General features: G+C 40.2%; 1 protein-coding gene across 11 annotated transcripts in view; it reads left to right on the top strand.

Moving 5' to 3' along the window:
- NSD3 (nuclear receptor binding SET domain protein 3) overlaps positions 1-13,027 on the top strand; it is a 70,467-nt gene that overhangs the window by 11,911 nt on the left and 45,529 nt on the right. For 10 of the 11 annotated variants that reach the window (XR_006277155.1, XR_006277156.1, XR_005290311.2 and 7 more), the window contains one exon: positions 9,333-10,060. Coding sequence is in view for 8 of the 11 variants with exons in the window: in XM_043503135.1 (XP_043359070.1) it covers positions 9,377-10,060 (684 nt within the window). In the remaining 3 variants the exon portion in view is untranslated. Of the gene's footprint in view, positions 1-1,628; positions 1,652-9,332; positions 10,061-13,027 lie in introns of those variants that run through there. The other variant, XM_043503136.1, reaches the window with a different exon arrangement.

Consider the following 13,027-nt stretch of genomic DNA (forward strand, 5'->3'; position numbering starts at 1 on the left):
AGTAAGAAGAGAATGTAACTTTGTGGTGGTGCTTAGATGCAGGAATTTGCATCTTCATATATTTCTGTAATAAATAATGCTGTTCTTTCTCAAGATATTTCAAAGCATGTTAGAATGTAATAAGGTACCCTTACTATCCTGATCAATTCCCAGGTGAATGTTCTTTTGAGACTAGCTAATATCCACGGTTTTAGTGAAGCTACATGGGATATTAGTAAAATATAGCCCAAGACTGACATTCTCAAAGAAGCCAACAAGGCTCTCCTTTTTGCAAAAGTCTTTCAGTAATTATCAAAGACAGGAAATTGGATTAGCAACATCCACTACTGAATCTAGTGACATCTCTGTGGAGATCTTAGAGATAAAATAATTATGTAGCTCATTATCTTGCATGTCATAGATACTAAGGTCAGAAGGGACTATTCCGATCATCTAGTCCGACCTCCTGCACAGCGCAGGCCACAGAATCTTACTCACCCACTCCTATGAAAAACCTCACCCATGTCTGAGCTATTGAAGTCCTTAAATCATGGTTCAAAGACTTCAAGGAGCAGAGAAGCCTCCCTCAAGTCAACCATGCCCCATGCTACAGAGGAAGGCGAAAAACCTCCAGGGCCTCTCCAATCTGCCCTGGAGGAAAATTCCTTCCCGACCCCAAATATGGCAGTCAGCTAAACCCTGAGCATATGGGCAAGATTCACCAGCCAGATACCCAGGAAAGAATTTTTTATAGTAACTCAGATCCCATCCATCTAATATCCCATCTCAGGGGATTTGGCCTATTTACCCTGAATATTTAAAGATCAATTACTTACCAAAATCCCATTATCCCATCATACCATCTCCTCCATAAACTTATCGAGTAGAATCTTAAAACCAGATAGATTTCTTGCCCCCACTGCTTCCCTTGGATGTCACTAGGATCTGAGCACCAAACAGGTATGTCGTAGTCCGAGACTTGTGATGTGGGTCCTAAAAATACCTTAGATAAATGTAATAGTGATTCAGTGAGAAAAGCTTTCTTCCCAGAAGATTCCGAAGCACTTTATAAACTTATCTATGTATGAATCGCTTTACCTATCGCTGAAATTGCAGCCACAGCAATATTATATAAGAGTTTAGGGCACGAAGTTAAGCATATTTGCCATTACATTAGGATAATGTTTCTCATGAGATCTACTACTAGCCTAATCCATTTTAGATTATACTGTTTTCCTGGTACATAGTTTTCATTTTCCAAAGGGGGAATACTTATTTAATTTGTTTAAATACTGTTCCTATTTGGACATTATTGTAGTTTAAGCATTTTGTCTCTAGTTTGTGTCACTGACAAGTTCTGTTTACATGATCTTTGTTCAAACTATTTTTTTTAATAGCGCTAAAAAGTCTTTCCTGTTAAGAAGCCTTAAATAATTTAGCTACATTCTTCTTGATCCTTTGGCTGAGATCCAGTGTAGTATCAGTTTGTTTATTACATCCTCTATCTGGATATTGAATTCTGTACTTGCAGGAGGTGGACTCTGAGTTAATACAACAGCAGTAGTTGGAGATGCAAGAGACCTATCTTGCCTAAAAGAAATACTTTTAAGCTTCACTCAGACTGCTGAACATCCTCACTTCCAGCTCTTTTTGAGATTGTTCTTTTACTTGGGTGAGTTATGTCCAACCTCCTTTTTAGCCCTTCAGTGCCACTTCTGTGGCAGCCAGAGGGCTGCTGTGGAGAAATACAGTTATCTTTGCATCGGGGTGGAAGATAATCTCTCAAGAGTAATCCTATTTTAGGGTTAAGATTTGTATTACTATATTCATTTTGAAAGCACCCACTAAAGTTTTGCAGAGGAGAGGGGATAGGAAAGTGTGTGGGTATTAACTATAGTGATGATGAATTCAAAGACTCTGGAGGAGGGAGCTACTGATGTGTAAGCTCTGTGGGAGGAGAACAGTTTTTGGGCATAGAAGACAGTTGTGTGTAGTCTTTCTGTTAAGCAAAAGTCCCTGCTGCTGCACTCTGTACTGGAAGGTAATACACCAGATGAACAAGTTGTCCCAAATAGGCAGAGTGCATGATAAAATCAAGGTCTGTTTCATGTAAATGTACCCACAAAAAGGGATTATTTGAAAGCTTTTGAAAAATTTAAGATTTCTACCAGTAACTTTTAAATTAGTAAATGTAATTGTAGGTTAATGTATCCAAACAAAAAAACCCAACACTCCACATCCTGTTATGCTGTCTTTAAAAAACACTTTTTCTTGGAAATTTAATCATTGTGAAATCTGCTCTGTTGGCTGCTCTGGGGACTGAATCCTGTTTAACCATGGTGCTGATACAGTAAACCAAGTAGCAATGCAAGGTTCCCCCTTCCAAACTGTATAAGCTTTGATCTTGAGGGGCCACATGTGAGGGTTCAATATCCGTTGTCCATGCTGTTCTTGGATTCTGCTAAGAGTGGTAACAGGAATCTAATTAATGCCAACTACTCACTAAATGATTTCATTTAAATCACTGAACAGCCATCAGTTTGTAATTTTCAAAAGATGCTAATACTTGTATAGGCTGGATTAGAATTGGTGACCTCATGGTCAAAAAGAATCTGTTATGCAATCTAAATGTACCATTGGCCTAATGAAATGACTTTTTAATCAGTTGGACACAATCTGATTGGCATAATCTTCCCATAGATTAAATATTAGTTGTTTTTTCTGCTTTGTAGTAGAAAGATTATACTACTAACAAAATTCTGTATGCAGAATGCAGATGCATTTAAATCCCAATTTCTAAACATCAAATGTCCTTGTAAGAGAGAGATGAGAAATTGCCTGCCTCATGTTTTTTATTCATACAAATATGTTGCAGTCTGTAGTGTAAACCTCTCTCCAGTGTTTTACATCCCTATTTCTGCTCTGATTTCCTAGCGTTGAAAGTTAGTATAATGCTTTTTAAGGGAGAAAAGACCTTTTATTCAAGTTAAAGTAGTTCTTAGTGACTCCTGAACTGAGCGAGTTGGCTGGTTGTGAATTATAGATAGTTGATTAATGATATGTCTTATACACGTGTCAAGCTGATGCTGTAGCTTAATTTTGCTGAGATCCTTAGGTAGGATTTAAATGTGGCCAAAATGTAAGTGAGGCTCAAAATTCCTTTTGGATGCTCCAGAACAGGTATTTTCTTGGATCACTGTCTAGAGAATAGTATGGGTCGCCAATACTATGGGTAGCCAATCATGTAATATACAAGACATTGTGTCATCAAAAAGAGATTTCAGTCTCTCTTCCTGACCAAACTCTTAATCCAAAAATTCTTGGTCTTTATTACTCTTAGAGGTAATTGAAGAAATGTCTTTTAAAAGCCCTTTGCTTCACTAGAGGAAAATTAAGGGATGAACAGAAGCAAGGTTATCTTCTAAATATAACTCACCTTTAATGTGGTCATTGCTGATTTAAAGAGTAGAGATACTAGTCTTTGAGGGCTATAAATCAAAATCTGGTAGTAATAGCTGGATATGTTTTCATTGTTTTGATAGCAGTGGTATACATTTTGGTTCTTCCCTTGCAGTGTGAGTCAGTTGCTTGTTACAGAAATTGTTCAGGATGGTGAAAAAAATGAGCAGTTGGCCTCCTTGATTGACTGTAAAACATAAGATTTGTTAGCTGTTGGTACGGAGTCAACATTACATGGCTAAACTTTTTTTCTCTGGCATAGAAACTTAAAAGAATATTTTTGCACCTTTATGCCTTCAAGCTAAGGATCTTAAAACACTTTATAAACATCAGTGAATTACTGCAAGTCTCGCAGCACCCAGTTTACAGGTGGAGAAACTAGGGAACAGAGGTTAAATGATTTGCCCAATGTCAGTGAAGCCTTTAAAGAGCAGTTGGTGCTGCATAGAAAAATGTGGTAAGCATTTTTGTAAATTTCCATTGTGGTAATGCCTAAGGACCCCAATTAGGGTTGAAGATACCATTGTTCTAGGCACTCATAGAATATCAGGTTGGAAGGGACCTCAGGAGGTCATCTAGTCCAACCCCCTGCTCAAAGCAGGACCAATCCCCAATTTTTGCCCCAGATCCCTAAATGGCCCCCTCAATGATTGAAGTCTCAATCCTGGGTTTAGCAGGCCAATGCTCAAACCGCTGAGCTATCCCTTCCCCCACTGTACAAACAAAGAAATTATTTAGAAATTAGTTTGGGTGAGAGAGCTGATGAACTTCAAACAAATATTCTGTGTTAAAAGTTAATCAGCTTTTTCCTCACCCAAAGTTACACAGCTCTTGGAATATAATTTTCCACAGAAACCACTTGTGGTGTTACAGAAGGGGAATCTAGGGACCCAGATACCTATCAGCTGGCGTATTTACATCTCTAGGACAAAATCTATAGGGTGATGCTCCATCTCTGGAGGATGATAGAGTCATGGTTGCTAAAGGTTTGTTACTGAATTTAATTACATCATCAGTGACTCTTAAACTAGTTTCAGAGGTCCACACAAGGAGGCTGCACAATATAGAAAGAGGTTTAGTTAAATCCGTTCAATTTCTTTTGTGGCCTACGTCTTAAATGACACTACCATGGTTAGCAATCTCTGCCTAGGATTAAATGAGCATGGCCTGCCAGCCTGACTCTTTAGCAGTAAAAATCAAAAAGAAAACTAAGCATATTTTAATGTGGCTATCCTCAGATTTTTTCATAGTGTACATAACATTTGAATACAGTGTTATATGGATCATCTTTCCTTCCTGATCAATCATGTAATATCTATGTGATACTTTTCCATGTAAGCAATTGCTGAAGTAAATATTAGGAAAGTATTTAATGTATTATTCGTTGACTTTTAATGTTAGTTAGCTCTTGGAAATAAGGAACCAGCACCTGCTTTACTTGCCTGCCGCCGCTAGACCACACTAAGGCTATGACTACACTACGCAGCTTTTAGCAACACAGCCATGCCTCTATAGCCGTGCTGCTAAAAGCCGTGCAGTGTAGCTGCTGTTTGTCGCCAGGAGAGAACTCTCCTGCCGACAAAAACCTCCCCTACCCCCATGAGCGGCAGCGGCCTTCCTGCCGACAAAGCGCCGTTCACACCGGCGCTTTTCGTCTGTAAAACTTTTGGTGTGTCTTTGTGTGTGTTTTAACGTCCCTGAGGGACAAAAGTTTTGCCGACGAAGTGCCAGTGTAGACCTACCCTAAGAGGAGGTTGGTGAATCAGTGTCAGTTAAGGAAAAATGTTAATGAGTATGTTTTTAGCAGGTAGTTAATCTTTCTAGAACCCTAACTGGAATCTACCCCAGAAGGAATTTTTGTGAAAGTGGGTGTGAATATAGGCATGAGTGTGGTTTTAGATGTGTTAGGAACACAGGAATTACTGCAGATCCCAGCTAACCTGGGAAAACAGAAATTTCTTAGTGGATGGTTAAAGACCTGCCCATAAGGGAAGTTTCTTCCTAATCCTCATCAGTTAGTGATTGGCTCAAGCTTTGAACAAAAAGGGTGTATCGTCTCTTAACTGTTGTAACTGCAACCCTTGTCAACTAAGATTATGCATGTGTACAAATTTAACTGGATAAACTAGCAACTCTCTCCACTCACCACTAGAACATCTTCACAAACCCCAGTATAGGAATATTTGATGGAACTTTCCATAAGAATGTGAACCGAATTTGCATAGTGAACAGTTTCATAGATTCATAGACTATTCATAGACCTGTATAACACAGGCCATAGAAGTTCTCCCAGTAATTCCAGCATCAAACCTATAATTTCTGGTTGAGCTAGAGCAGCATCTCCAAACTGTGGGTTGTGACCCCCCCAGGGGTTGCAAAAGGGAGGGGGAACTCCATCTCTGTCCTCCTCCTCTCCCCTCCCCCCCGAAGCTGGGACTGACATCCCTGGGTGGCCAGAGCATCCCCAGCCCCCTCTCCCTCCCATCCTCCTTCCCCTGGCTGCCTGAAGAGGTGCATCTGAGCTGCGGGGAGGGTGAGTGAGCGCTGGTGCAGCTTCTCTTTGCTTCCCCACAGAAACCATTTTCTGCAAGGAAATAAAGCGATTCTGCGGGGGGGGGGGGGCGTTTTTCTGCTGTGCCACAGTTGCACACGGTTTCCCCAGGAGTATCATTCTGCAACACAATGAGGTGGTGGCGGCTGGCAGAAACGGGACTTGGAGTCGCCATGCTGACCCCATGAGCAGGAGGTGGGGGAGCTGACCTGATCCTGAGGGGGTTGATTTGTCTTGAGACCCGAGCCAAACAAGACACTTGTAGACATCAGGCTTTGGGTTTGGTTTCATGGCTCTATCTCAGGCCCCTGGGTGTCTTATGAACAGAGATGAGCCCAATGTGGGTTGCAGCATGAAAAAGTTTGGGAACCACTAAGCTACAGCATCTCTTTTAGAAAGACTGCCAAATTTAATGTAGGAATATATCTTCCTTTTGCTAATGTTGTCCTGGGAAATATTCAGTGTTCAGTCTTGTGTCTGATGTGCAGTTTACTTGTCTCAAGGAAGACCTAGTATAACTGTTGTAGGGTCTTAATGATCAGAGAATAATGAATCTTGCTGCATAACATTCTGGCATTAGGTTGCTCTTCTAAGTTGCGTAATTAAAGTGGTAACTTTACACATGACTGATATCACCATGAAGTAAAACTAAGCATGGGAAAAGTCAGTATAATCTGTGGACGTGGAGTTGACTAGTACATTTTTGCTATGTAAATGGAAAAGTTGCTTTTTCTCGTAGTTGCTTTGTCGTTACATCTCTCTACTAGTTCCTGAGGAGGAAAGGGTTTTTTTTAAGTCTGTTATGGAAAATATTGAATAAGATATCTGGATATGTTGCTTTGGGAGGATGAGACTGAAACTTGGGCAAGAAAATGGGCAGATCCTTATTGTGAAATGTATGTCATGGGATCTTTAACGTAATTACGGACCAGAAAAAAATCTTGTATGAAAAGGCATTTGGGATCTCCATCCTCACAACACAAACATGCACATGCTGTGGTACTTAGTTTATTTACCTTCAAATTACTAAAATGACCTTACTGGGTAGTAAACCAGTATTTCAAACATGAGGTTTAACCCATTAAGGCATTCTCTCCAACTAAGCATTAAAATGGTTTAAATTTAAATTTCTTTTCTTAAATAGGGAAGAAGGCTAATTTGTGAGCATATAATATTTCATTCAGCTTTTTTCCCCTCTGTGTTTGAAGTGGCTCTAAAACTGTCTCACGTCTCATGAGGTATGAGGTCTCATGAGGTAAAGATAGTGTTATTACTACCATGTGATGGACCTGGGCAGGTCGATGTAGGTACTCCAAAGGAAGCCAAGGTTTGGCTTGTTCTTTCTGAACTTGGCTGAGATGGTTGCTGCATTTCCTTCCTGTATCTTCAGGGGGGGAACTTCTCCTCTCTGGTTTGTGGCTCCAAAGACTTGGAGGGCAGGAGGCATCTGGGAGAGGAATGTGGCCTACTTTGAGTGGCGCCAAGGTGAACATTTTAATGGCAAGATAACTTATTTTCTGTCTTGGTTTATCCTCCTCAGCCCTGAAATCAATTCTTACCATGTGTTGTTTAAAGTCTAATGGCATGGAAAAATACTCCTTCCATTGGGTAGCGCTCTTTGGTTTTCTCACCAGCTGAAGTGGAATAATTAGCATCTATTTGCTATAATTGTGCTACTGTGTATTTTAAAAAAGCCAACAGCCAGGGCCTGGTAACTTCCAGTGCATGTATCAGTGCTCATCTATTTTCCCAGGCTTTTCTGGGGAGAGGGAAAGTTTGAATAAGATTTTTAAGGAGAAGGAAGAGAAGAAACGTACATTGGTGGATTTGGAAGGTCTTTCTATGACCCTTCTCGCCTGTTGAATTTATAATGGTTGTATGGTACCTGGATCCCTGGATAGGCACTTCTGCAAAGGTGAATAAGCGTCACAGTTTCAGCCTTCTAATGATTTGTTAGCTTTTTCTGGTCTGATATTTAGAACCATTATTCTAACACTGAATTCATTTGGGCACACAGTTTGACCTGTTTAAAACTCCTGCAGCTGACAATTTCTTCTGTTTCAAATATCTTGAGAAACGCATGTAACTCTTGGAAAAAATTAGTCATTCTGCTCTGCTGGCTGAAGAGAAGCAGTTAAGTTAAAAAGCCTGTGCACAGAAATGTGTGGACAGTGTCATTGAAACTGGTATACAAAGGACTGTTCTTATTTTAGTTTCACTACAAATGTGTGGTGAGAGAATTTCCATTTTCAAACTTCTAGGTGAATATTACAAATAATGGGACTAAATTATTTGTTGTTTTACTGAGAATAGGTGTCTAAGGCTTGTTTGCAAAGTAGCTTTTCATCATTGGAACCCTATCTGGATATTAGACGAAGGTTTCTAACTATCAGAGGAGTGAAGTTCTGGAACAGCCTTCCAAGGGAAGCAGTGGGGGCGGGGGGGCAAAAGACATATCTGGCTTTAAGACTAAGCTTGATAAGTTTATGGAGGAGATGATACGATGGGATAGCCTAATTTTGGCAATTAATTGATCTTCGATTATTAGCGGTAGATATGCCCAATGGCCTGTGATGGGATTTTAGATTGGGTGGGATCGGAGTTACTACAGAGAATTCTTTCTTGGGTGTCTGGCTGGTGAGTCTTGCCGACATGCTCAGGGTTTAGCTGATCACCATATTTGCGGTCGGGAAGGAATTTTCCTCCAGGGCAGATTGGCAGAAGCCATGGGGGTTTTTCACCTTCCTCTGCAGCGTGGGGCACGGGTCACTTGCTGGAGGATTCTATGCACCTTGAAGTCTTTAAAACACGATTTGAGGACTTCTGTAGCTCAGACATAAGTTAGGGGTTTGGTACATGAGTTGGTAGGTGAGATTCTGTGGCCTGCGTTGTGCAGGAGGTCAGACTAAATGATTACAGTGGTCCCTTCTGACCTTAAAATCTATGATTCTATGATTATTGATCACCCTGATTATCTGTGTGCATGAGTTCTGAATTTTATTACAATTTAAATGTAAATTTAATTGGGCAAACCCATACAAATCCCTAGTAGATTATTGTTAACATTAGAAAACTACCACATGATTTGTCACACTTTAGTCTTGATTTTCCCATGCAGAGAACAGAAGGGTCAGGGTGTTACACAGTGGGTGAAGAGTCGGATGTATTGGGAGTACTCTGTGTGCAGGGTAATGTTGACTGTATAAGAGGGTAACTAGTGAAACTGGAGGTATGAAAGTTGTTTATATTCTTGGTAGCTCTGTTTCTTCTTAACTGTTTCAGTTGTTTAATTCTTTTCCTTTGATTTACACTAATTACTTATTTTTTCTCCCTTTCCTTTTAGGCCCTATGAGAGAAAGGGAAAGCTAAGGATGCTGGAGCAGAACAATGGATTTCTCTTTCTCTTTCATGCAAGGGATCATGGGAAACACAATTCAGCAACCACCTCAGCTCATTGACTCAGCCAACATCCGCCAGGAGGATGCCTTTGATGCCAGCAGTGACATCGCTGAAGATGGTGGTCAGACACCATATGAAACTGCCCTGCAACAAGGCTTTCAGTACCCTACTCCAACGACAGAGGATCTTCCACCGATCACTAATGGCTATCCACCTACAATCAATATGTATGAACCTCAAGCCAAATACCAGACATACAGTCAGTATCCCAATGGTTCAGCCAATGGCTTTGGTGCAGTTAGAAACTTTAGTCCCCCAGAGTATTACCAAATGGAAAACTCTAACGTGAGGCCTCATGAAGTTCTGGAAAAACCTTCCCTTCCACAACCCCCACCGCCACCACCTCCTTCAGTACCACAAACGGTGATTCCAAAGAAGACTGGTTCACCAGAAATCAAATTAAAGATAACCAAAACTATCCAGAATGGCAGGGAATTGTTCGAGTCCTCTCTGTGTGGGGACCTTTTGAATGAAGTACAGGCAAGTGAGTATGCTAAGATGAAACATGAAGGGAGAAAGGAGAAAAGGAAAAAAAGTAGCAAGCATGACTCTTCTCGATCAGAAGAACGCAAGTCACACAAAATTCCAAAACTAGAACCAGAGGAACAAAATGTAAGTGGAATAACAGTTTCATCTTTTTGTGATTTATTAATAGGGAATTCCTTTTTTGCAGCTTTATATTTCTTATTAGTTGTTTATGTACTTAAAAGACATTGTGAGGCTGTAGTTCACTGTCTGACACACCATGCAATGATCAGAATTGTTTAGCAATTGTCTACCATAGCTCAGATATGTATCAGAGAGGAATAGTGGAAAGAATTATGAGTAGTAGTATTTAGATTGCAGTAGTGCTCAGAATTGGGTGCTTTCCAAACATAGAGGAAGACACAGTCCCTGCCCATAAAAGTGTATTATCAAAAGATTCTTGAATTCTTTTTTTCAGAATGTGATTTACTGGGGTTTTGTGGCATTTGAAGTATTCATCGTTAGTGCTCATAGAAACTTAGCTGAAATGTTACTTCTAAGAGGCACCTAAAAACATGTTATAACTAAGTATACTGCTTTCTGTACAACACTTAAACCACATGCTTTAACTGACAGTTGACATTGAAATCAATGTTAATAAATATGGTGGATTGTATGATACTAAATAATGAAGAGGTGGCTGTATCTTGTGCACATACCAGCAAAAATTAGTGTACTAGTTTTGCATGCAAATTAGAAATGTCAGTTGACTCAGTCAGCCCACACTGATTGAGAGAATTCTGTATCAGTGTCCGTAATGATTTTTGCTAGGTGCAGGAGATGCCAAGATTTCATTTTGCAATATATATATGTACACTGCGCAGAAATAATAGTATTGTAAGTTAACCCATAGTACACTGAGGACAAGTGTGCTGGTTTTCAGTACCTGCAGCCTTTCTCTGCCTCCACGCTCAATAAAATGAGCGTCCCCATGAACACTTGGACTTCTGCCCCCACCTTAAGAGCACACAGTGTGTATGACAACATGACCACTTTTCCAGCTAATTGCTCCTGCCAGCCATGTGCTGCTGTTGTCCTTCTCTTATTTTTTCCTGGTTTGAGAGGGATTGTCAGAAGAGAGGTGAGACATGTCAGGAATATGGGAATTGTCAAACTACAGGGTAGTTGGTGGTGGGTTTTTTTGTTTGTTTGTTTTGTTTTTTTTGGGTTTTTTTTTTTTTTGCACCTTCCTATGAAGCATCTGGTTCTGGCAGCTGTTAAAGACAGTATACTATGCTATATGGTCAGTGCTCTGGTCTAGTATGGCAATTTCCATGTCCTTGACATGTCCCCACCTCTCTTTCCATCATCGTAAGCAGGCTGGTTTGGCCCCATCATATCACGTTCATTTCTGTGTTTTATAATAGTTTTATATAGCTGCAGGTTGCCTAAGATGAGGATTTCTGAAAAACTGGAGTCAGAGGCAGTCAGGGCCCCAAGCAAGAGTCTCACCTAACTGCCTCTCAGCAGCCAGAAAGCCGCCTTTTTCAATACCATTCCCCACAAGACTCCAGTCCTCAAGTAACTCCTGTATCTAGTCTAAAGGGCATTGTTTTAATGCTTTTGGTTGTATTTCAGTAGTGTATTTGACAGTAACTATTTCCGTTCTACAGCAGAAAAGATGGCTTCAGACACTTGAATGTGGGCTTTTCCCAAATACAGATCTCCCATGCAGTGGTTCATAGGCTTAACCATCAATCCACAGCCTTGAGTGTTACCTTATGTTTGCACTTTTAGCAAATGAGAACTGCAATAGGTCCATTTTGACTTAAATTTAAAGTCTTATGCATGTTAAATTTTTTTAGCTGCCTATGTAAACTATATTTCAAAGCTTATATTTATTTGTTCTTTTCTTTTTTCTTTTCTTTTCTTTCTTTGTTGATTACATCTTATGGAGGTTACTTATCAATTAAGGTTTTGAACTTCTGCCAGATTTGATACATGCAGTTGTCACTAATGAAGCTCAGTATGACTTTATTGAGTGACTAATGCTAGTGTGAACTTAGAACAAGTTGTCTAACAGAATATAGTTAGTTGGATTGTTTGTGTGTGTTTCTCTTGCTTTTGGAGATCCATTGTATTTAAGCCAGTTTTGGTGTCTGGCTGACGAACCATTAACCAAAAATATAGCATGGGCAGCAGCAGTGCAAGTTCCCCCTAGACATCATCCCTTGCCAGTGTGCCTCATACCTGCCTTCCCTAGCCCACATGTAGGGGAAAGGTTAGTCTTCATGGCAGTTTATTTGATCCTTGGTGCCTTTGCTGAAACTGCCAGTTTGGGTGGTTTCACACAGTTGCTATACCAGCTCTGCCTCTGCATGCTGCTGTGCCTCAGTTTCCCTTCTTAGAGCAAATGCTGCATAACTGTGTTTCCAATGAAATCAAACCTTCTTTAATCTGGTTTGTTAATATAATTCAGCAAAGTATTCACCCTTGTATCTGGGCTTCTTTTCTTGCCCTTTCCCTAGCATTGACAGTCACCTTTGCATCAGGCCTTAATCAGTGTTGTATCATAGCTTTGCCATGCTTCCATAGCAGGGCCTCTCTTGAATCTTGCTTCTGTCCCAGTTCTCTCTGTGTTGGGAACTTTGTTGATCCAGACCTGCTGCCTGGCAACCATGAAGAGCATCTTCCCAGGTATCCCCCAGACTGAGCCAAAATCTTTGCCTTATATAATCCCACAGGCAGTCATAGTTCCCAGTCACTTGATCCTCCTTCAGTCATGTGCTCTATCTGGCAGCTAAAATTCCCCAAACTCTTGGAGTCTGGTTTTAAAGATGCTGTATCCCTATAATGGGTATATGGGGTTGTACCTGCACTCAAAGGATTATTGACCTGCAAGAGATGGTAATTAGTGTAGTATAGCACTTTGTCTACGAGGAACTGGAATTATTTTAAATTTGCCCACTTTCTATCTTATGCTTGCCTTTCAAGGGACACTGTCAAGCTAAAGTTTTTTAAAAGTTAATATCCATATTTCAAATGCCTCTGAATACTGAAAATTTAAATTAATTTTTAAAAGTTTACATTTTGCATTTTATTCAATATGGGCAG

This window comes from Dermochelys coriacea, chromosome 26 (genome assembly GCF_009764565.3).
Source record: "Dermochelys coriacea isolate rDerCor1 chromosome 26, rDerCor1.pri.v4, whole genome shotgun sequence".
NCBI classification, from domain to species: domain Eukaryota; kingdom Metazoa; phylum Chordata; order Testudines; family Dermochelyidae; genus Dermochelys; species Dermochelys coriacea.